Source organism: Grammomys surdaster, unplaced genomic scaffold, assembly GCF_004785775.1.
Source record: "Grammomys surdaster isolate TR1022 unplaced genomic scaffold, NIH_TR_1.0 194, whole genome shotgun sequence".
Lineage (NCBI taxonomy): Eukaryota > Metazoa > Chordata > Mammalia > Rodentia > Muridae > Grammomys > Grammomys surdaster.
Genome location: NW_021604639.1, coordinates 12,028,085 through 12,053,770, shown reverse-complemented (window position 1 = coordinate 12,053,770; position 25,686 = coordinate 12,028,085). Strand labels below are relative to the sequence as shown.

The 25,686-nt window shown below is 42.4% G+C and overlaps 1 protein-coding gene across 6 annotated transcripts in view; it reads left to right on the top strand.

Moving 5' to 3' along the window:
• The window catches only part of Prkcq (protein kinase C theta), a 130,415-nt gene that overhangs the window by 68,998 nt on the left and 35,731 nt on the right, over positions 1–25,686 (top strand). For all 6 annotated transcript variants that reach the window (XM_028769844.1, XM_028769841.1, XM_028769842.1 and 3 more), the window contains 8 exons: positions 3,526–3,688; positions 5,141–5,172; positions 5,268–5,353; positions 6,549–6,678; positions 11,149–11,258; positions 12,068–12,185; positions 14,094–14,254; positions 18,415–18,588. In XM_028769844.1, the coding sequence (XP_028625677.1) occupies positions 3,526–3,688; positions 5,141–5,172; positions 5,268–5,353; positions 6,549–6,678; positions 11,149–11,258; positions 12,068–12,185; positions 14,094–14,254; positions 18,415–18,588 (974 nt within the window). The remainder of the gene's footprint in view (positions 1–3,525; positions 3,689–5,140; positions 5,173–5,267; positions 5,354–6,548; positions 6,679–11,148; positions 11,259–12,067; positions 12,186–14,093; positions 14,255–18,414; positions 18,589–25,686) is intronic.

Here is a 25,686-nt window from a genome sequence, read left to right as displayed (position 1 = left end):
TACTGTTTTATTCATTTTTTTTCTTTTCTTAAGACATGATCTCTGGAGGCCAGGCTGACTTCAAATTTGATATATATGTGAGGAATTTCCTTCTTGATCTTCCTGCCTCTTCCTCCCAAGTACTAGGACAGGATTAGAACCCTGCATCACTGTACTGGTAGTATGCTATAGTGGTAATTTAACCTAAGACTTTCTGTATGATAGAAAGGCAAGCACTCTACCATCTAAGAAACATTTCTAACCCACCATGGCATTTCTTGAAGATATAGTTTATATGCAATAGTCATTCTTTCTTCATTGCTTCTTTGATTTTTTTCCATTTTTCCCGTTTTTTGAAAATAGATTTCTTTTCTAACATATGGCTCCCCCTCCCTCTACTCCTCCCAAATCCTCACCACCATCCTGCTTATCCAGATCTACTCCATCTGACTTTCACTAGAAAACAAACAGGCTTCTATGGGATACCAATAAAACAAAGCAAAATAAAATAAGATGAAACAAAAGCCAACGCATCAGAACTGGACAAAATAAACAAATGGAAGGAAAAGAGCCCAAGAGAAGGCTCAGGAAACAGAAACCCACTTATCTGCACACTCAGAACCCCACAAAAACAATAAACTGGAAGCCATAATAAACATGCAAGGAACCTATAGAGTAAGTGTGTGTGTGTGTGTGTGTGTGTGTGTGTGTGTGTGTGTGTAATTTTTTTTAAAAAGAGGAAGAGCCCTGACACAATGTTATGAGACAAGGTACCTCCGAAGATGCCATTGAGTCCTTTTCCACTGGCAGCCAGTGCTGGGTGTGCAGTCGATCCTTGAGTAGCTTGTTTCTCTAAGAAGACTCTCTTGGAGGAAACTAGATTTTCATTTGCAAATGGTTATCAATCAGAGATGCCTTCTGGGTTAGGGATGAGGACATATGCCTTCTAATTCTTAAACTCTAAAAGTTTGGCTTATATCCTGGTCAATCTGCTACATGGCTTTCTTTGAGACATTGAAACTTCTGAACAAGTTCCTCATTTTTCAACCTTCAACTTCATCTTCTTTGACATTTGTCAATGCTAAAGAGTCTTTTTCTTTTCTTCTTTCCTTCTTTCTTTCTGCCCTTCTCTCTTCTTCTTCTCCTTCTTCTTCTCCTTCTTCTTCTCCTTCTTCTTTCTTCTTCTTCTTCTTCTTCTTCTTCTTCTTCTTCTTCTTCTTCTTCCCTCCTCCCCCTCCTCTGCCTCCTCTTTTTTCTCCTCCTCCTCCTTCTCTTTTTCTCCTCCTCCTCCTTCTGTTTTTTCTCCTCCTCCTCTTTCTCCTCCTTCTTCTCTTCTTTCTCCTCCTTCTTCTGTAGATAGCCAATATTTTCTCTTACATTGACAGCTTTCTCAGCTTGGTTTCTTTAGTGATTTATTTTTCTAGATCCCTCAACCATACAAGTCTACTGTATACTACCATACTGCCTCTAACAATTGGCTACTGTTCTCTGAATGTTCTTCAATGTCTCCCTGTCCTAGCTGTAGGCATTCAGTGGTTAGGATTCTCCTCAGAGTTCTGTAAGAGTGCTCAGCACAGAAATTTCCTCAGAGATGCTCAGAAAACATCACTGTTTGATTAACTGCAAGCAAGTCAATTAAAGAAAAGATTCAATTAAATAGAAGGTCTAGACCTGTTTGTACAAAAGAAATGGACAAATAAATCACTTCAGAAATAAACACAGCCAAAGCCAACAGAATTAAAGGAAATCTGTGTCCTTACATAAGTATTTCCCTTAGAATGACTGAAAAAGATGAGAGGCTAAAGACAGGCAGTGGACAGAGCCAGGAAAAATTCATTTCTGAATTATGCTAATGTTTTTAAGTTTTTCTATAATCTAATGTATGTAAGGCTATATACATAGATATATAAATGATATAGGCATAAACTTAGATGATAGAGGTGTATATATGGATTTATAATAATACAGTTAGGGTTCTAGAACATACATTTTTATTTCACAAATTGCATGTAGTTTATACTTTTGTTCATTCCATTTCCATTGCATCTGAACTAATGCAGAGATGTCTGGTTTTATTAAGAATTGACACATATGAGTCACAATTTATAGATGTATCTGTATAGTTATACCGTAAATTGAGGAAGAAAATGATTAATTTGATGACAGTCTCTCACTCACACTCACTAAGCTTAGTTTAGCTCCACCATAATTCCAAATGAAATAATCCGATTAATCTATCTTGAAAGTAACAGGCAAAACATCGTGGCCCATCCGAGGAACTATAAGAAAAGTATTAGGAATTCCCTGTGCCCAAGAGCTTCAAATTTCTTTAGAATAGATTTAGAAATGGCTGCAAGGAAGATGTGAGTCCTAAACTGTGTCGTAAAACTTGGATGGGTTCCTAGGAAAAGGCTTCTACCTGCACAAAATCTCTGCATTTGACTAGTTCCTGTGTTCCCACCAGCCGCTCTTGACAATGGCAAAATATGGTTCCCTGACAGAGACACCCACCTCAAGTGCCTGATTAGACCTCTCACTGCTGAGCCATAATAGATGCAATTTAGTTCCAAATTGTTAATTCTTTCTGTGTGTGAAACATGATGAGCACTAATTCTAAATTTCCATTTTTGTAGATTAAAAAGAATCAGCAAGTGATCCAACACTCTCCAGCCTCTTACAAATCATAATCCTAATCATTGTAATCATTAAATTTATTATCCTTGCTTCAGTATTAGGTTATAGTTTCCATTGTTCCTTTGCTGTTTGCCATGTTAATGCCTCTCCATTTGCTGATGTATTCACTGCACTACTTATTTTGTGGTCCTTGTGAGTCTTGAGCATCAGCCTTGGCATTGTAGGTATTCTTGGGATTCTATCAACTTAAGTTTCTTCAACCCTTTGGGGAAATATCATCTGAGCATAAGAGGCTATGGGGAATGATTACCTCAAGCCCAGGACTGATGGAATATATTTTAAGTTTGACTGTTTGATGTAAATGACACAGGATTACCTAGACATCTCTAAAAAACTAACTTTGAACTATTAATTTCTGGCACTTTCTTCAGGGCTGTAGCTCTTATATCTGGTTACTGTGGCCATCAGGCACTAGAACATTAAATTTCTCCCCAGCATTCTTTGCCATCATGCAAAGGGCTGGGCATCTCCCTTCAATCTTTGGTACCCTATCTAAACACCACTCTATGCAAGCATCCCTGCACCAGAGGTCTATCCTTTTCACCCCACTGTCAGTCACATTACTTTATGGGATTACAGTCTCGAAATGTCAGAATTCTGGTTCTAAAAACGGAAGAGATCTAGATGGGCTCAGAGAAGTCAACAAGGGACCAATCTAAGCCTTTAGCAGTGCCTCCTATGGTGATTCCATACTGCCAAATTAAGTGCAGAAGCCTAGTGCCGGTCCCATCTTCACAAGCTCATGGAAGGTTAGCGTTTACCACTTCCCTCTCTCCCCCAAGTCCCAGTCCTCTCCACCCAGCTGTGACTGTCACAGGGCTTCACTGCATCCTCTGCTCGCTCTCTCTCCAGACACAAAGGACATGAGCGAGTTTGAGAACGAAGGATTCTTTGCACTGCATCACCGCCGAGGAGCCATCAAACAGGCCAAAGTCCACCACGTCAAGTGTCACGAGTTCACGGCCACCTTTTTCCCTCAACCCACGTTTTGCTCTGTCTGCCATGAATTTGTCTGGTACAGTAACTCAGTAGTTTCCTCCCGAGCTTTGGGTTATGCTTCGTTGCTGCTAAGGACTTTGCACTCCATTGGGAAGGAGTACGAAAGGCTGAGTACTGTGGAATGGTAGTCAGTAGGCTCACCAGCAAGGTCTAAAAAGGCTGACTCAACACACAGGATTTTAATAACATGGCTCCTGAAGATGGAGACCCACTCCAAAAAGAATCTCCCATTAGCTAGCTTTCCATGACTATAATAAAATACCCAGAACTGTCAACCTTAAAGGAGAAGAGGTTTATTTGGACTAATAGCTTCAAAAAAGATTGCCTATCCCTTTTATAAGCCAAGATATTGAGGCAGGACAGAGCTGCTTAAGGTACCTTAAGGCACCCAGGAAGCAAGAGGGAGGAGAGAAAGCACCAGAATCCCAGCATTTCCTTCAAGGGCACACTCCCAGTGACCTCACTTCCTTTTTCCAGGTCCTGCCTTCTTATGGTTCAAATATCATTACTGGCTGGTTCCAAAACATTAGCACATGGCTTTGGGGCATTTCAGATACAAACTATAAGGTGGCCCAATGGAGTTTTGGTTTTGGCCAAATGAGAGGCTGCTGGTATACGAAGGAAGAACAGATGAGGGTGTGTTGTTATTTTAAGCAAAGCTGTATAGTTTTATAATCAACACCTTTATCACCCTACAGCCCAACCACTGCAGTTTGCACCAGACGGCACTATCCCACTGTAACAAATGGCTGGAATGAAGCTCTTGGGCATCTTAGCCTCGGGGATGAGTGTAACCACATAGCAAAAGCTACGGTAGAGTAGGAGTGTAATGATGCTTGCTTCTGCTCTCAACATCTGTGCCCACCAAGAGATACCAGTCCCTCGGGCTCCTGCCGAGTCTTTAATGCACACGTTCCCACTTCATGGGGTATCTGCAAGCCAACCGATTAGCGTGAACTTTCATTAGCTGGTTTTCCTCTAATCACCAGACCTCCTTTGTTTCCTTTGTTTGTAAGCAGTAGTGCTGCTCAGGAATTCGTCTTTATGTTGAGCTTTATGGGTAGCTGATATCTTCCGAGTCTCAGAGTGAGGAAATAAGACACTTTACAGATGAGTGTGTTCATCTGTGTATAAAACTAGAATGAGTGGGGCGACGCCCTTTGGAACAAGACAGTGACTTTTTCAGCGGGGGACGGAGGAATTTATTGTTAGTAGCCTATGATACATTTTTGTTTGTTGTTGCTTGAAAATGCAAAGATGAGAAGGAAAATAATCTCACTTAGTGGATTATAAGCATTTAAATAAAGCAACAAAAAGTTAAAATACCTTCTTGGCAAGTGATACACAGTGGGTTACCAGTCTGAGAACATGATCTGCGGTCTTAGAAGTATCTGCAATTGCATCTAAACATTTCTGTTGCTAATGTTGATGTGGACATGCGATTGAATCAAGCGTTGCTTTGTTACAGGGGCCTGAACAAACAGGGCTACCAGTGCCGACGTAAGTACAGAGCGTTTCAGTTGTATCCTCCGTGTTCTTTGAATTGATTTCTTCCTTGACCACAAGAAATATAAATGACAATTGTTTCTTTTCAGAATGCAATGCAGCGATTCACAAGAAGTGCATTGATAAAGTGATAGCCAAGTGCACGGGATCAGCCATCAATAGCCGAGAAACCATGGTATTGGCGAGTTTAAATCTCTCCCTTTTCCAGCAAATCAGATTGTCAGCCTCACTCTTAATCTCAATAGCTACTAAGACCCCTGGTGAAAATATGCTAAGCCAAAAGCTTGTGTTAAATGGACACATGTTTTAAAGGGTAATAGTTTATCTTCTGCGTTATCTTGATTCGTTGCATGTTCAAGGGGACATTATCCTCAGTGTTCTGTTACTCACCTAAACCTGGACTAGTCCTGTCTCTAGACATAAAATGAGACTCATGTGTGTGATTTGACCCTTTCACGTGGCCACAGTAAGGAAGAAATAAACAAGGTGTGGTCCCATAGGACTGCTGTTCAGGACACTGAGGCAGGAGGATTACAAGTTCAAGGCCCGTTTGAGCTACAAAGTGAGTTCAAGGTCAGGCAGGGGACCTCAGTGAGATTGTTTCTAGAAAATTATAAAGCAGATTAGCGATATGGCTTAGTGGCAGAGCGCTTGCCTAGTAGGTGGGAGGCCCTGGCTTCAATCGCTTGGATCACAAGCATAAGTAAAGTTATATAAGGGAGAAATTAGTAGAATTCATTTTAGTCATATATTTAATTGAACCAAGGCTATTACCATTTCAATATATAATCAATATAAAGATATTTTACACTATTTTTTCTTACCGAGTCTTCAAGTCCCACTATGTAATTTGTACATGCACCTCAATTCTAGCCCACCACCCTTCAGGTGTACACTAACACTGTGTGGTTGTTTGGTTCTCACAAAGGTCAGACCAAGACTCCAGCTGTCTTATCGTGAGTCCATTGGGACTCTTTTCAACATTCACATGTTCCTAGATCTTGACCTAATGTTCATATTGGTGTTGCATAATACCAAATGAGTGTTTCCTTAGCCCCTATTTGAAAAACAGAAAAGTATACATATCCCCTCCTCCTGACAAGGTCACTCTATCGGTCAAGAGTGATGCCTCAGACTTCTGCTGTGGGCCCCCTGGTGCTTGGCACATGCTTTGACACGTGCAGACATCACCTGTGCCTCACAGGGCAGAGCTGCCAGCTTCTTCAGATACCTCAGGAAGGTAGTAGGCAGTACTCTGGGTAAAGGACTCACTGTGCATGTTTTCTTTACAATCACTGTGAGTCATATGTCCAGGAGATGATCAGAAGTTTGAGACACATGTGCAGCCAGGCCTTCTGTCTGTCTTTCAGTTCCACAAGGAGAGATTCAAGATCGACATGCCACACAGATTCAAAGTCTACAATTACAAGAGTCCAACTTTCTGCGAGCACTGTGGTACCCTGCTCTGGGGGCTGGCGAGGCAAGGACTCAAGTGTGACGGTGAGTGCATGGCCCCCAAGGTTGCCTGTGCATCATGGAGAAAAAAAGAAAGGCTGTAGAATGACCTATGTCTCCATCATTATGTGCCCGTGAAGATTAATGCCACCTCAGAGACAGTCCACTTATTATTCTTCTACCTCACCACATCCCCGTCTTCATATACACACAGCCCCATCTTCACATACACACATACACAAAGTGCACAGCCAATCAGATTCAAGGTTAAGGCTCAATAGCTTAGGCTCAAAGTCAAAGCTCAACAAGTCAAGGTCAAAGTTCAATAGGTCAAGGTCAATGTCCAAAATCCTGACCCCGTATTTCAATATTAGACCTTCCTCCTGAGTGAAAGAAAGATAGTATTCTTCTTTTGTCTGGTCCTTCTGCCAAGGACTCATCACTATGAGGGAATGTGCTATCTCCCTAGATTCTGGGCTATCCTACCTTAATTCTATCAGACTGAGCTGTGTGGAGCTCATGTTAGCACCAGTGAATGAGATGGTTTCTGCCATCTCATCAAAGAGCAAGCACACTTATCCAGTTGGCTAGTGGACAGTTCTAGTGAGAGGAACTCTGGGACTTTACCTGCAGAGAGTACACCTAAACTATGGCTGTGAACTCCAAGTGCCCAGAAGGAACTGTGTCCAAACTGTGAGTCATATGTCCCTTCCTCTGGGGTTTGGTCATTACAGAGCTAAACTATAATTAGTCTATCTTATTTTCTTTTTATTGTATTTATATACAAGTCACCATTCCCTGATAATGGAGGCACTCACATCTATAGCAAAAAGAGAAACAAGGCATTCTTGATTTAAAACTCTAAGTTTAAAAACTGAAATGCTCTAACTAGGGAGTCATGAGGACAAAAATGTCTCAGAAAGGACAACAAAGCACACTGCCTTCTAGGTAAGAAAGGGGAGACCTGGATGATTCTCAAGATGCTTTCTCAGCACAGCAAAGACCTTTCTGATGGTGAACTAGTCAATGTGTCAACCTTTTCTTCTACTTCGCAGCATTATCTGTTTTCTCTTCTCTTTTAAGAGCTGGAGATGGCCTCCTAAAAGTGAAAGACCATCCTCCTCTTCTGTCTCTCCTTCCTTAGCTCAGTGGTGTTCATGTACCTGATGGGCCCCAAGAATGGCATCTTATTGGAGGTGGAAAGATCGGAGTTTACAGATTGTTACCATGGTAGTCACTGCCAGCCAGAATAACCTTAAGGATTTCTTTATGGAGCTGGAAAGATGGCTCAGCAGTTAAGAACACTGCCTGCTCTTCCAGAGGTCCTGAGTTGAATTCCCAGAAATCACATGGTGGCTCACAACCATCTGTAATGGGATCCAATGCCCTCTTCTGGTATGTCTGAAGACAGCAACAATGTTCTCATATACATAAAATAAATAAATAAATAAATCTTAAACATAGATAGATAGATAGATAGATAGATAGATAGATAGATAGATAGATAGATGATAGATAGATAGTGAAAGAAAAGAACCACTTTATGGATCCCAAAGTCCTACCTATGTTCTTTTCTCCAGATGTTTGTTTGAAAAGCAAACGTTGGTATACAGGATTATGGAAAAATATCATTAATTCTAGGTGGCAATAATGTCCCAATACTCTAAGCAGAAAGACAAATGGCAACACTCTTACTGCTTGCTACTCCTATGACCATCTCAGGCTTCATCTCCTGGGAGCCTTGGTGGCCACTTGCTAAGACAGAGTTGATCTTGACAACACGATTGCAAAGCTTAGAACTTCCCTGAAGATTCCTTGGCATTATTCCACACTCGCGTGCTTTTCTTTAGCCTTTCTAACATTCTCTCCTTCCCATTCCATCCCCTCCCCCTCTTCTACTTCCTCTTCCCTCTTTGCTATTATCCCCTGTCCTTTCCCCCTTTCCTTCCCTCCCTCCCCCTCCCCATTTCAACATCCATTTTAGTTTTTTTTATTCCTGAGTATCCCTGTTTTCTCCACCAAGCTTCCTCCTCCCTTCTTGACTCTCCTCGTCCCTTCCTCTAGTTATCGTTCTCCCTCTCTCTTCACCTCAGCTCTACTTCACCTCCTTCCTGGTCATCTTCTTGTGTGCCCTGTTCTTCCAACCTCTACACTGTCTTCTTTCTTTCCCCACAATAACTCCCATGAAAATAGTCATCAGAAGGGACTATTTGCGCTCACAGAGGTCAAGTTTCCACCTGATAGGTTAGTAACAAAGACCTGTGGTGTTACAATGGGAATAAAAGCCTTTCTTCCTGACTGAGCATCAGAGTCAAGCTTAGACCTAGCTACAATTTTAAGGAGCAAAGTAAAATAAAGATCCCAATATACCTAATTCTCAATTGGTGTCTTACATACATACCTATATTCCCAGCACTTGGTAAGCTGAGACATGAGAATGACCAGTTCAAAGCCAGCTTAAGCTACATAGTAAGACTCTGTCTCAACAACAACAACAACAACAACAACAAAATAGAAGCCTTAAAACCTACTGAACAAATCCAATGTAGTTATATCAACAATGCAGAAATTTTAGCGCCACCATTAAAGATTTAAAATATACCTAAAAGGTTTTACTTTAAAAGAATTTTTATAGCAAATGAAACTTATTTATATAATGTTTTATTCGTTTTTATGATGAATATCTAGAAAAAAATGTGAACTACTTAAAAGATAAAGGATGCCACAATTTCACCTTGATATTTTAACATTCTGTTTTATCTTAAATTCTGTGTGTGTGTGTGTGTGTGTGTGTGCATGTGTCTGTGTGTGTGTGTGTGTGTGTGTGCATGTGAGTCCAAGTGTTCACAGAGAAGAGGCTATTGGGTCCCCTGGAGCTAGAGTCACAGGAGGTTGTGAGCCATATGGCATAGGTACAGGACACCAAACTGGAATCCTTTACAAGAGCAGCAAGTGCTCTAAATCACTGAGCCACCTTCCAGCCCCATCTAGATGTTTTAATATATGACTGCAATAAATTATAATAACAAAAGAGAAGTTGTACTGGGTGAACGTCTATCACTGTGTGAAGCTCTTTGCACATAAATGGCTAATAACTCCGTGAAGATTAAATTTGGGGTCTTAACTACCTAATTCTATTAGGACAATGCCTAAGTATTTTGGTAGAAGCCAAGTGGTACTGGAGGTTAGAGTTCCATCTGCTGGAGCTCGGAATCTTTATGCTAATTTTTCTGTTGATTGTAATAGCAATCCTTCACAAGGAAAAATTTCTAAAACCTAAGAACATGGTGTAATAGTGGTATTTCCATAGACTCGTGCAGACACACATCCCCCTATAGATGAACATGGGATCTCAGGATTACAGAAGTAAAAGTTAGTCCCTTATGGTGTTGTTATCAGGATTTATGAATCAGGATGCTTGTAGGGTTTAAGAGTTGGAAGCCTATGTAGGCAGCATTAGAGAGAGGGGGGAGGGTAAAGGGAGAAAGGGAGGGAGGGAGGGAAGGAGGGAGGGAGGAAGGGAGGGAGGGAGGAAGGAGGAGAGAGAGACTGGTGCTCATGTATTGAACACATCTCTTTTTCTGTGGAAAATCTAAAACCCACAGCTTCCAGGACCTATAGAGATGAGGGTGCTGTGCTCTCTTTCCTGAGGCTCTTTCTATTAACTTTGGCATAGATGTAAACTTAAGACATTAATGCATATGTAAGAAATCCCATTTTCTCTATGGCCTTGACATCATTACCATAAGTACAACTCTGGTAACTATGGTGGTCCTCTGCCCTTCCTGTAATTGTATAATATCTGGAGACACACATGTTTAGGGGCTGGAAAACTGAGGCACGATCTCCATGCAGCTGTCAGGTTGATGTTGGTATCATTGTCTAAATCCCCAGTGATGAGGTCTGTGACGTTCTTCTTGAGGCTTATGTAGAAGGTATAGTAGGAACACTACCATAACTTCTCAGTGCACTATAGTTCATCAAAGAGCTTCCTTCACTTCTAGGTCTCCAACTGTTTGATTTTTCCTCCCAAAGTTCCACACAGGAACTTACTTCTGTGCACAGGAGACCCAGCCATCCTGGATTCCCCACCCCACCCCCTGCCACTAGCCAAAGCTCAGACCTATGGCCCCAGTCCATGCCCCCATCATAACCAGCCAGGAGGTTTAACAATACCTCCTCCTAAAGTGAGTCTGTGGTCCCTGGGCCTTTTTCCTTCTGCCTACTACTACCTGTTAACATGCAAACACCATCTCATCGTTATTCATTTCCCTTTTTCAGGCTTAAGCCAGAGTTTAAGCTTTGTCCTGGCTTGGGAGGGTATACTCTTAAATCCTCAAATTTTCTAACGTTATCAATAGAACCATGGTCTGCTTGGCGTTTCCATCTCCAGGCCATCTCAGATGCAATGTCAACCACAGACTTTCTTCCCTAGAACTGAGACTATTATTGTATCATTTTGTAGCACGCAGGCCTTCTGTCCCTGCTCCTCATGAGCTGCTTTCTTCGTTTCAGCATGTGGCATGAACGTCCACCACCGATGCCAGACAAAGGTCGCCAATCTCTGTGGTATAAACCAGAAGCTAATGGCTGAAGCACTAGCAATGATTGAAAGCACTCAACAGGTAAAGAAGACATTGAGCTGATGTGATTCCCCGTGTTCTCTCAACAAGGGCCACCCACATCCATTGCTTTCTTGTTCCATCTACCCCACAGGATGTCCCTGAGTGTCCTTCTGAACACTTGCCCCGATATTTTCACCTTCATCCCCATATTGCCACCTTTGAGATACTTATTCATCAGTGTGACCATTTGTAATATCTTAAAACTCTTTATAGAATGAGCAGGTACAGGTTTAAAAAAAGCAAATTCATTAAAATTATTGAAGATTTACTACCAGCGTTATATCTATATTTTAGGGATCTCTAAGAAGCTGGAGGGAAAAGGTCTAGTTACTAGAACTACCTCCAGAATGGTCACAGGACACTGAGTCTACTCTAGGCCACTTTTGCCTGTCCATTTACATCTTGTCATTGGTTAAATTTCTATCTCCTAAGGACCAATTCTCACTGAGACTTGGCATTACCTTCTTCGTAAGGTAATGCCTTTTTTTTTGTTTACCTTCTTTTCTGTCCTGACTTGTTATGGAATGAGGCTACTTACATAGAAGATTCCAGCTAGTACTCTTGAAGTGTGAAAAAGGAGTTAAGTACCTGCTGCTGGTGCATTAAATGCAGCAGATGCTTGCAAGGCCAAGGAATCCTAAGCATACTAAAAAGAAGAAAAGCTTTGGCTGTTCTGCTAATTTAAAACTCTTCATTGCCTTTTGTCCTTAGGGACAACACAGTGTGTTTTCTGGCGGTGGGGGTGGGATGGTGGGGGGAATGGTACCAATTCTGGGTGGTTGGGTTGTCTGACCCTGTTTATGATCTAGGCTCGCTCCTTAAGAGATTCAGAACACATTTTCCGAGAAGGCCCAGTTGAAATCGGTCTCCCATGCACCATCAAAAATGAAACCAGGCCACCGTGCGTACCAACACCTGGGAAAAGAGGTAGCTATTACTGCGAGTGACCATCAGTGTTGGTCACTTGTCACTATCCACTTGACCCTGTGTTCTCTGGATTTGAGTTCTTTCATGTACCTAGTCTGATGGGTTTTTCTCTATTTAAAGAGTACAAATCCAATCACCAACCTCAAGGCCCCTATTTTTTTTTTATTGAAAATAAGTTGATTTTATATACAATATATCCTGACTAAAGTTTCCCCTCCTCCTACTCCTCTTTTTAAGAGTAAAACTAAAATATGCCTAACTAGAATTTTTTGTGAGGGCATTGCTTGTGGTAGAGTTCTAGAATGTCATTTCCTGGCCACGTTGGGTGGTTTTACAGATGTTAGTCTACTGTAAAGCAAGACAAGGAGGTGTGTCATCAGGGTGTCATCATTGTTGCTCTGAGACTCTCCTGTGAAGTTTCAAGACAGGAAGGAAGAAAAGAGTCAGGCCCTAAGCCTTAAACTTTGTCGTGTGTAGAGATTCATTCTGCCTTCTGCTTGAAGGGCATTCAAGGGAAAATACAGCTATATGATTCTAGGAATGGAATCATTTCAACAAACATTATAATGTATGTTCTTTGGACTTAAAGAATATTAAGGACTGGGGAGATGGCTCAGTTGGTAAGCGCTTGTTTGGCAGGCACAAGGACCTGAGTTCAATCCCCAAACCATTATTAAAATAAAATAAAATATAAGAAAGCTGTTCACAGTGGTATGTATTTGTAATCCTGGTGCATGGGGGTGTGGAGACAAGTGGATCCCTGAGTTTGACCATCAACCAGCCTTGCCTAATTATCATGTTCCATGGCAGTAAAGGACCCTGTCTCAAAACCAAGGTAGATAGTGCTTGAAGAATGACAGTTGGGAGTGACCTCTGGCTTCCATATGCACATGCACACACACATACATGTATGTACACCCACACATATATGCACACCCTCACATACACATATCCATGCACACAAAGAAATCATACTAATGATAGTAGTTATAAGGTAAGGATTCCTGAAAATACAGTTTATACTTCATCTGGCATCATACAAGGACTAAATCAACATAAAGTTTTAAAAGAGAGATTCAGAGTCCATCTTGGAAGAATTTCCAAGCAGTAAGGAAGATGGACCTCAGGGACAATCAGTGCAGACAGGATCTTGCCTTGAAGACCACAAAACATGGTGTGGTTCAGATCTTTAACAACCTGCTCAATTCTGTGTTCTTTGAGCTTCCACTGTGCTCAGTGGAAACTGATGTCACTGTCTGGGAGTTACAAACAGCTGTGATCCTCTTTCCCCAGATTTGTGAAGATTCCTATTTCCTCAGAGCCTGATGTTATTAAAAGTTCTCTTTTTCTCCTCTCTCTTTCTCGTTCTCTCTCCCTTTCCTTCTCCCTTTTTCTCCCTTTCTCTCTCGCACACAAATAAGTAGCCTCTGATTGAAATGAGTCCTGTCTATCTGTCTCTCTGTCTTTCTTTCCTTCCTTCCTTCTTTCTCTTTGTTTTGGTTTGGGTTTGGGACTTTTTCAGGTTTTGTTTGTTTCATTTTTTTCAAGATAGGGTTCCTCTATGCATCCCTGGCCGTCCTGGAACTTGCTCTGTACCCTGGCCTCAAACTCAGTGATCAGCCTACCTCTGTCTCCTGAGATCTGGGATTAAAGGCATGCACCACCACTGCCACACTAACCCTGACCTTGAGTCCAGTATTTCTTAAATTAGACCATTTCCCAGGCTATTAACTAGCTAAAGAGACACATCTCATACCCCAAATGCCAGATGTACAGACAGATACAAAAGGGTTAAACTGAATAAGATTGAACCTCAGAATGAGACATGGAAGAAAGAAGTGGGTGGTACCCTAAGTGCCTTCAGTGACCTTGCCTATTCATGTTTAACACCTGATCTGCTGTTTTCAGAACCCCAGGGAATTTGCTGGGAGTCCCCTTTGGATGGGTCAGATAAAACGGCCCACCCTCCTGAACCTGAAGTGAACGTGCAAAGGGCTTCTCTGCAGCTGAAACTGAAGATCGATGACTTTGTCCTGCACAAGATGTTGGGGAAAGGAAGTTTTGGCAAGGTATGCTACCAAGGACTCAAAGCTGTGCAAGAGAGCATCCCCCATCTCCACTGTGTTGTTAGATGACAAGAGCATCCAACGGTAAATGGGGAGCTGAGTGACTGTGTGGTAATAACAGTCTCTGTTCCCTATAGATCTTTGGCCCCAAATCCATTTGCTTTAAGCCCACATCCATTTGATGTCTGTGTACCAGGGAAGTGCCCATTTCCTGTTCCTACTGTTTGTTCTAGTTTTTCATTGTTTCTTCCCCATTTCTAGAGATTGCTTTGCATTTCATGTACCTAAGGAATGACTTCAGTTAACTTTAATTACCTACTTAGAGGCCCACCTCCAAATATGTTCACACTCTTGGGATACTAGGGGCCAAGATTTTATCTTGACATGTGAAGACGAGGAGGGAGAAGACACAAGCTCAGACAACAACTATAGTTTGATGGCTACAGGGATGGCTTAGAAGTTAAGAGCACTGGCTGCTCTTCCAGAGGACTGGAGTTCAATTCCCAGCACCTACATGGCAGCTCACAGCTGTCTATAACTCCAATTCCAGAGGATCTGACACCCTTACACAGACATACATGCAGGCAAAGCATCAGTGCACATAAAAATAAATACTGTAGTTTGAGGAAGTCTTAGAAAAAGTACCTTAAGGTAAGGTCCCCTTCCTACCTCTCTCACTACTCACTGGGAAGGAGTGAAGAAAATAACATATCTCTCTCAGCCACAGAGGGCAAGTACAGAATGAGAAGAAATGAGAAAAAGGAGAGATAAAGAGAAAAAAATTATCCTTAGGGCTGGGGTAGATCAGTTGGTGAAGTGCTTGAGTTACAAACCGAAGGACACGAGTTCAGTTCCCAGAGCCCACATAAAAAGGTCAGGTTTGGCGACATTTGCTTGAATCCAAGCACTAAAAACACAGAGACCAGAAGTCTCTGTGGGCTTGCTGGCCAGCCAGCCAAATTAGTCTGTTCCAAGGAAATGAGAGACCTCATCTCAAAAAGCCAGAAAGAGATGGACAGCTCCTGAGGAATAACTTGTCAGGCTGACCACTAGACTGCACACTCAGGTTCTACACACACACACACACACACACACACACAGAGAGAGAGAGAGAGAGAGAGAGAGAGAGAGAGAGAGAGAGAGAGAGAGAGAGAGAGAGAGAGAGACTCATATGCTCACAAAGAAATTTCAACCTGAAAGAAAACTACAGAGTTAATGATTATAGAAGGGGCTGTTATAAAATACAGGCCTTTTGGTATGTTAGACATTTAAGATATGTAATTTATTACTAGGGTTCCTGACTATTTTTGTAGTGTTAGTTGGAATAATTTAACCAAGGGCCACTATTCCATGACTGAAAGATTCCAATGCCAGCTTACACTAAGCACCTGCTGGTCAGATTTTGGCAATAGCATCTACCCTGTTCATTTAACAATAAACAAACTTGAGTGTACCCGAGCTTCCACTGTGGCTGAATAATACTGTGTCCTACTATGTTTGCAACTGAACACTAAGGCATTTTCTTTTCATCAAGCCTTCTCTGCCTTGCAAACTGTAGCTGGAACTCGTGAATTCTTTTCAGTTCTACAATAATACAAACCACAACAGTTCATTTGGTGTTAATCGGAGTGTACTGGCAATTTGACAGCCAGTCTTTATTATAATTTAGCAGCAATTAATGTGCAATTATAACCTGATAGGAAAAATTGAAAGGACATTATGTATATGGCAATTGCCTTCCTGGCTCTTACTTTACAGCTGGTTTTACGATGGTTTACTAAAAGAAACAATTACTTTTGTTAATGAAATGTTTATCTTCCTTTGTTCCCATGTGGATTTCTACACTCGGAACAAGGTTAATAAGAGTGATCGTAAGCTAAACATACATGCCATGGAAAGTATCCCTGGGGACATTCTGGGCTCTAGGTACCCTCCTCACTCTGTGACAAATGCATAGTACCTTTTTGCACTGAGACACCGGGCCCTGCACCCTTAGAAGGCAGAAACTAAGCTGACCTATTTCTCTTTCTCAGAATACCAAGAGTTCTCAAGAACTTACAGTTCATCACTCTTTTGGCTTTCTGTGGAAAACGTGGCTTTTAACCAAAATGGTAGCCTGCTACTTTTTTTCCAATCTGCTTTTCTGCCAAGGCTAACAAATTACACATTTTTTGGAGATGTCTGAGTTCTCATCCAAGCACCAGTCACTCCACCAAGTCAGCTATCAGAGGCAAGTGTTTACGTCTTAGAAACAAAACAAAGCAGCAGGGTTTTAGGAAGCCCAGGCTGACTTCAACCTCACTGCACAGTGGAAGAATGGCCTTGAACTCCCAATCTTTCGCCTTCTACCTCTCTAATACTCCCTTCAAGTATACCCAAGCTTGAGTATTAAATATTGAGTATCTAATACCCATGTGTTAGAACACAGTATTATTCAGCCACAATACAAGATTGCAGACCATGCTTGTTTTGTGCAGTGCTAAGGATCTAACCCAGGGCTTTCTGCATGCTCAAGCAAGCATGCTACCAACTGAACTACACTCCCAGTTCTACATACAATCATTTTAAACCCAGACCCTTGCATATTTAGTTTGGCACCATTGACTTTAACATTGCCTAAAAGTCAATAAAAGAAATAAATGCTAAGAGTCTTTGTAATGCTTGGGGCTCAGGAGATGGCTGTCAGGGTGCCTGTTAGTCTTACAAAGGAGTAGAGTCAATTCTTAGCACCCACATTTGGCAGCTCACTGCTGCCTATAACTCCAGCCTCAGCGTATCTAACACCCTCTTCTGGCCTTCTTGGGCACCTGCAACACATGCCCAGACTCACGGACAGAGACATTAACATAAATATAAAGTAGCATATAAACTTTAAAGTAATAAAAAGTTCTTACAACACTCATTTAGAAACCATTTTATAGCTTATCAGTTACTTTACTTCACTGTGTCGCGTTTGTTTGTCCGCCTAGTCCTGTAAATCAGTGATGAAGTCCCCCAGTCTGAGTCAGAGTTTCATTACTGTGAAGAGACACCATGACCATGGCAACTCTTATAAAGGACAACATTTAACTGGGGTTGGCTTACAGGTTCAGAGGTTCAGTCCATTATCATTATAGCTGGAAGCATAGCAGCCTCCAGGCAGGCATGGCGCTGGAGGAGCTGAGAGTTCTACCTCTTGTTCTGAAGGCAGCTAAGAAAAAAGACTGACTTCCAGGCAGCTAAGGGGAGGGTCTTAAAGCCCATTCCCACAGTGACACACTCTCTCCAACAAGGCCACACCTACTCCAACAAGGCCACACACCTCCTAATAGTTCCACTCCCTGGGCCAAGCGTATTCAAACCACCACCACCCCCCCACACACATACATACATACATACATACATACATACATACCTTTTAAAGCTTGGGAAGCTTTGCTCATATGCCTATAGTTATATAAATCCCATATCCTTCCAACTGCCAAGAGTTCTCTCCTGCCACCTTTGAAAATCTAAAGTTGTTTAAACTCCATTTTATGCCATCTGATATCTACTAACATATGAGACAGGAGATGAAGTGGGAAAGTTAACTCTGGGGCTAGATCTTTCCCCAAGTAATTCCATGAATTTGAGCAGGTTATACTTTAAACTCAGAGGTATTTTATTATTATCATTGTTATCATTATCATTAATACTTATCCTGTGGTGTTCAGAACTGAGAACTGTTCTCAGTTCTATCATGTAGCCCAGGATAGTCTTAAACTTACCAGGTAGTGAAAGATGACCTTAAATTTCTGATTTCTCCTCCCTTCCTCCACCTCTTAAGTGCTAGGATTAAAGCCATACCCACCATCCCTGGTCTATGGTGTGCTGGAGATTAAACCCAGGGCTTCCTGCGTGCTAGACAAACACTTCACCTACTGAGCTACATAGCAGCCCCAAGAGGATTTTTGTCATTAAGAATAACCTTCCAAATACATAACAATTTTGTGAAAGCCTTGGGAAAGGAGGATGTTCTGAAGCGCTTAGTAGCATCTTAAACAATTCGATGCTATCCGGGCGGAAACCGGAAGAGGCTTTCCATTTTTGCCCATCACCGATCTCTCCTAACCCGTCTCTGTCTCTTCTTTAATGAGTGGAAACCCATATTCTAAAACTGGGTTGCTGTCTCCGTTTCCTTTTAGGTCTTCCTTGCGGAGTTCAAGAGAACCAATCAGTTTTTCGCAATAAAAGCCTTAAAGAAAGATGTGGTGTTGATGGATGATGACGTGGAGTGTACCATGGTGGAGAAGAGGGTTCTGTCCTTGGCTTGGGAGCATCCATTTCTAACACACATGTTCTGCACATTCCAGACCAAGGTATGCTTTTTGTTACTCTCTAAGAATCCTAATCAGGTTGCTTTCCTCTGCCAGTTAAAGAATTAAATGGTAGAGAAAGTCTGGAGCTCACCAGTTAGCAGCGGAAAAAGTTTAAACACGGAATCGGCAGCTGAATAAAGGCTTTTTTTCTGGGGACGATAAAACACAAGCGTGTGACAGACAAGCAGAGGCAGGTCTGGGAAGCCGAAAACCCAGTCTCTTCTCAAGGCCTGGGGCGTTCTAAGTCTAATGGATCTTCCTCTCCTAATTTAAGATTGGTCAGTTTGTTGTGTAAACTGTTGTGTAAACATGCCCTGCTCCAGCCTTAAACTTGTCCAGAGTCAGTCCATGAGCAGGGGTCCTACAGGCAGGAGGGAAAGCCCATGAGGCCTTTGTTTTAAGCTTCCAGTCTTTTGTCTCAGGAAGAGGAAGAAGAGGCCAGCCATCTTGAAAGTTTGCCACCATTATTACCTAACCATGGCTCTTCTCCCCATCTGTCTGCCTACCAAAGGAGTCTAATTCCTGGTCCCACACTTTCTGCTAAGACACACTTTTTCTTCCTTCGCCTTACCCAAGGGCCACCCCTCTAGTGGCATGCACATGCAGAGAGGTAGGATTTTGTCCTCACATTTTTCTTACCTCTCAGTCGCCTGCTCTCTGTAGTTCCATCCCCAAGAACGTCCATCTCTTCTAAGCAGCAGGGAAACATGACTGAGAGTTGTAAATGTTGTGTGTTGGGATAGACCCATACATTCAGGTCTGTTTGTATGACATCTTTTATTTTGGTATAAGAAGCAGGTTCCTTCACAGCCTCCAACTCTTTAGTTTACTGTATTTAAAGAGGCAGAAAAAAAGGGGAAACAGATAAAAATGCATGTTCTCTGTGGTCTTTTTAAAGGCTATCAGAAAAGGCAGATGTTAGTGTAAGGTTCATGGGTGGGAGAGGGGAAAGAAGAGATACGTAGGTCAGTGTAGACACTGATCACAGCCCCTCCCTTACACTGAGTTTCTCTGAAGCTGTTCCTACTCTCAAGGAACTCTGTCCCTCGCCTCCTTTTCCCTCATGAACAAAACACTCAATTATTTTTGTAACTCATATCATTGTGGAGAATTTGGAAGATTTTCCAACATTTCTAATCTTACTGTACATTCTAGATTTTCCCTCACTCCCATGAGTTCTTTCAAATACATAACCATTTACCGTAAATCCCTGCCCATCTGTACCTTTCATCTTTAACATTTTGTTGTATTCATTTCCTTGAATATATGGATATTCCTCAACATGTCCAGATTATGGCAGAGACTTTCTGAACATACTTTATGTCTGAAGCACTATGGAACCTACCAGGACAGAAAACACAGTTCCAGCCCCAAAGCATTTCTTGATACTGGTACCGTTACCAGGAAAGCTGGGCCTCCTCTTTGGATCCTTAGTCTCATTAATGAAAGAACTTTAAAATGACTCAGAAAACAGCACAAAGACCATTTTTGCAGACCTAGGAAGAAAAACAGCAACGCAAGCCAGTCATAAATCTTGGCAGGTGCCTATAGGAGAGAGAGAAGACTGAGGGGAAGCCATGTAGGAATAAGAGTTTATTCTTGAACCAAATTTGAGTGACAATGGCTGAGGAAACAAGGAGCTACAATACACCAGCTTTGATGTTCCCAGCATGGAAGCAAATTCATGAAGGTGTACAGTGGCAAAACAAAGAAAGTCTTAAGTCAAGAGATCTTTAAAGAATACACTGGTGGAAACATCAGAGAAGTAGTTACAGCAGGATAGGAGGATCTCTCCTATGGGCCTTAGATGCACTGGACAGCATTCTCAGCCCTTCCGTTGGTGGAGAACAGGGTTTTATGAAGTTAATTCACTCCAAAGGCTTATATCTTTTTGTCAGGATGTTAAGTCTGAGCAACATTAGTTGGGTGAGTAATGGTTCTTAGGGGGCTAAAGACAACCCCCAAAGACATTTTAATTAGGCTATCAGATCAGCAACATTCTAAACCCTCCGTAGTCACTGAAGCTGTGGTGTTTTTGTTACTAATTTAGCAATGAAAGTTGTCAGCAAGCAGATGCATGGGAGAAAGGGATTAGGGCTCCTGGGAATGGTGAGAGGTGCCCAGGGAAAGCACACTGAGGCCTTGACAAGTGTCTGAAAGCATATAAGAAATAAAAAGACAAACAGTGTGTTTTTGAATTAGGACTCAGAAGGAGAGCAGGCTCAGCACTGACACAACTAGAAGTTCTACGAAAGGGCTTCTGACAGGATAGTGTCTTAGTCAGGGTTTCTATTTCTGCACAAAACATGACCAAGAAGCAAGTTGGGGAGAAAAAGGGTTATTCAGATAACACTTCCACATTGCTGTTCATCACCAAAGGAAGTCAGGACTGGAACTCAAGCAGGAGCTGATACAGAGGCCATGGAGGGATGTTACTAACTTGCTTGCTATCCCTGGCTTGCTCAGCTTGCTTTCCCAAGCTACCAGCCCAGGGATGGCACCACTCACAATGGGCCCTCTCACCCTTGATCACTAATTGAGAACATGCCGTACAGCTGGATTGCATGGAAGCATTTCTTCAAGGGAGGCTCCTTTTCTCTGTGATAACTCCAGCTTGTGTCAAGTTGACACACAAAACCAGCCAGAATAAGTGACTCCTTGTCAACTTGACACACAAACATCACTATTAAGCCTCAACCCTCACTTTCTTATTCATCCCAAGATCTAAATAACTTTAAAAGTCCCACAGGCTTTACAAATTCTTACATATTAAAATTTCAATCCCTTTAAAATATCCAATCTCTTTTAATATTCAAAGTCTTTTTACAATTCAAAGTCTCTTAACTGTAGGCTCCACTGAAATACTTTCTTCCTTCAAGAGGGAAAAATATCAGGGCACAGTCACAATTAAAAGCAAAATCAAACTAACCATCCAATCTCTGGGATCCACTCACGATCTTCTGGGCTCCTCCAAGGAATTAGGTCATTTCTCCAGCTCTGCCCTTTGTAGCACACACCTTGTCTTTAGGCTCCAGCTGCATGTACTCCACTGCTGCTGCTGTTCTTGTTGGTCATTTCATGGTTCTGGCATCTCCAAAACACTGCTGTCTTCTGCTGTAACTAGGCTTCACCAGTAGCCTCTCATAGGCTCTCTTCATGATGCCAAACCTCAATTTCTTTGCATGACCCCTTCAGTCCTGGGCCATCAATTGTAACTGAGGCTGCACCTTTACCAATGACCTTCCATGGCCTCTCACAGTGCCAAGCCTCAGCTGCTCTTCATGACCTCTTCATGCCTTCAAAACCAGTACCACCTGGGTGATGCTTACACATTACCAAGTCTAGCTGCAGCCTGAGGTATGACCTTGGCTATCTCTGGAACACAGCCTTTGTGCTCTCAGAAAACACTTCCCAGAAGATTTCACTTCAATTATTCTTGTCTCTTCTTAATCACCACTAATTTCTTAGTTCCAGTTAACCAGCATCAATAGTCCCAGTAATACAAAGGTTTCACTTTAGTAGCTCTGGTATCTTGTTAATCACAGCTGATTCTTCAGCCCCAGCTAACCAAAACCACAGAATCTTCACAATCAAAATAGCAACAGCCCTGATAAGAGTCTCTATTCTTCCCTCTGAAATTTCACAAGCCAGGCCTCCATCTTCGGCACTGTTCTCAACATTATCTTCCAAGCTCCTACAGAACATCCCACAGAGCTCTTGACATCCCAATGGCTCTTCTAATTCAAAGTTCCAAAGTCCTTCCACAATCTTCCCCAAAACATGGTCATACTGTCACAGGAATACTCCACTATGCTGGTACTAATTTGTGTTAATAAGGGTTTGTATTCCTGCATAAAACATCATGACCAAGAAGCAAGTTGGGGAGGAAAGGGTTTATTCTGATTACACTTCCACATTGCTGTTCGTCACCAAAAGAAGTCAGAACTGGAAGTCAAGCAGGTCAGGAAGCAGGAGCATGCAGAGGCCATGGAGGGATATTACTTACTGGCTTGCTATCCCTGGCTTGCTCAGCTGGCTTTCTTATAGAACCGAAGACCACTAGCCCAGGGATGGCACCACCCACAATGGGGACTCCCACCCTTGATCACTAATTGAAAAAATGCCTTACAGCTGGATCTCATGGAGGCATTTTTTCAAGGGAGGTTTCTTTCTCTGTGATAACTCTAGCTTGTGTCAAGTTGACACACAAAACTAGCCAGTACAGATAGGAAGATAATTAGCCCACCCAATCCCCAACATGGCTTCTTAGTGAATCTGATTTCTGTGGAGGTGGGGCTCCTGGCCAGGTAATTGACAACAGACCCAGCCTGATTAATTCTCAAAAAAGAGAAAACGATATTACACAATGTTTTGGGTAGTTTAGGTCAGGTCTCCACCCAGGGCCAGAGGTAGAACCTAGATTTGGTTCCTTTGACCTAGAAGAAGTAGTTTTACCTTAATGAACCCCTACAATGCCCACATGCCTACACCTTTTCATAAAGAGATCTACATCCTAAGGAGATTCTTCACTTTGGAGCATTACCGAGGAGACAGGAGGTGGGGTCCAAAGTCAAGCATGAGGATTGTCCATCCTCACACTCTCAAAGCCTGATACTGCCTATCTACTTACCTCTTAACAGCTCTAAGTTTGTAATACTAAGTCAGAATACAGATCTGAAATGGCAGATCAGGAAGAAACTGGACATTAGAATTTGAAACGTAGAAAGAACAGGAAGTTGGGCACAGAAGCTTTGTGGGGGATGGAAAACTTGAAGGGGTAACGGTAAAGGACCTAAGGCAGTGGCTCCCAACCTTCCTGATGCTGTGACCCTTTAATACAGTTCCTCATGTATGGTTCCTCATACACCCAACTATACAATCATTTTCGATGCTACTTCATAACTGTAATGTGATACTGTTACGAATCTTAATATAAATATATGATATGCAAGCCCATTGAAAGGGCTGTTTGACCCCCAAAGGGATTGTGACCCACAGGTTGAGAACCACTGGTCTAAGAGAAGGTAAGTGTGTTTGATGCAGTAAGAAGCAGGGTGAGATTCCTAATAATGAATGTTAGGAATTTACTACTAGAGACTGCTGTTTGTCTGGGTGATGTGGGTACCTGAGATCAGAGCAACAGACTCTCTCTCAGGGTGAATCCCAGATTGCTATGTACCCTGAGGATGCTGTTATCACGCTTTAGCTCTTGTGTTTTTTGATGTGTGTGTGTGTGTGTGTGTGTGTGTGTGTAGCATATGCACATGTGTATGGTTTACGCATGTACATGTGTATATGTACATAGGTACACACATGATCATACACACATGTGGAAGCCAGAGGAGGACTTTAGTGTCCTCTGTCACTCTCTGCCTTGTTTCCTTGGACGAGGTCTCTCACTGAGTCTGGAGCTAGGCAAACCCCAGAATCCTCTGCTCTGCCTACCACCACCCTTCTAGTACTGGCCTGGCTTTCTACATGGGTGCTAGGGATTTGAACTCAGGTCCTCATGCTTGTACAACAAGCATTCTCATCCACTGAGCTATTTCCTCAGCCCCTTGATTTTATTTTTATCTTCAAGAAATGTATTTGTATTAAATGAATAAAATCAAAACTGAGGCCTCCCGTTTTGAAAGAATGGTGACATGCATCCTTAGAGTAATTTGCAGCATAAACATACTTGTAGCCAACTGCTAATTACCCTCCAAACAGCATGCTAGGGATACTTGAGCCTTCGAGATTAATTTATCATCTTCTAGATACATACCTATCACATGTATCAAGTACCCTACAGGAATGCATGTAGATTTCCATGTATGACAGTTTGCCTTTCTCGTGAGGACCCTACTCAGTATCTCACATCATCTCTGAGAGCCACAAGACAGTATTTCTGAGACTCCCTGTAGTTTTGATACTTTAACAAGACCAGAGAGAAGTATCTTTTCCTTGCCACAAAAAATAGATGGTGGGAAAACATGGCCAGGAATATACACATCAAACAAAAATCGTGGCTGATTCAGTTGGATTTTAAGGAATTGAATCCTTTTAGAAAAAAAGAAGGAGAAGGAGGAGGAGGAAGAGGAGGAGGAGGAGGAGGAGGAGGAGGAGGAGGAGGAGGAGGAGAAAGAAGAAGAAGAAGAAGAAGAAGAAGAAGAAGAAGAAGAAGAAGAAGAAGAAGAGGAGGAAGAGGAGGAGGAGAAGGAGGAGGAGGAGGAGGAGAAGGAAGAAGGAAGAAGAAAGAAGAAGAAGAAGAAGAAGAAGAAGAAGAAAAGCTGACATTACACCAAATGCCCAGGCCCCTGCATACTGGAGATGTCCTGATCTATTATTCAGATCTTGCCCCGTCAGACACAGGAACTGAGTACGTGCCCCATGGGAATGAGAGAAGCAGCAGAACCCTGTCATCACCTGCTGGAAACATGGCAGGAAAGGCCTTTCTTCAGGCACCAGGCACCAGGCACCAGGCACCAGGCACCAGGCACCAGGCACCAGGCACCAGGCACCAGGCACCAGGCACCAGGCACCAGGCACCAGGCTTTCCCCAACATCACTCTTGTCTCCTGACCCATCTCCCCTGCCCAGGTTCCTTGGGTTTAACACACCATTAATGCAGGCACAGTAGCTCACCCCTTAAATCTCAGCACTCAGGAGGCTAAAGCAGGAGCATCACTAAGTTTAAAGCCAACCTGAGTTATAGCATGAGTACAAGATCAGCCTGGACAACTAAGTGAGACCTTGTCACTGTAAGAAAAGGCCGACAGTACGACTTGCCTGGCATGCTCTAAGTCCAGTGGCCTATGTCCTTCAGCAAAACTAGACATAAGATGAATTCACTGTTACTGTCTGTATTAGTTAGGGTTTTACTGCTGTGAACAGACACCATGACCAAAGCAACTCTTATAAGGACAACATTTAATTGGGGCTGGCTTACAGGTTCAGAGATTCAGTCCATTATCATCAAGGAAGGAACTTGGCAGCATCCAGGCAGGCATGTTACAGGCAGAGCTGAGAGTTCTGCATCTTCATCTGAAGGCTTCTAGCAGAAGACTGGCTTCCAGGCAGCTAGGAAAAGGGTATTAAAGCCCATAACAACAGTGA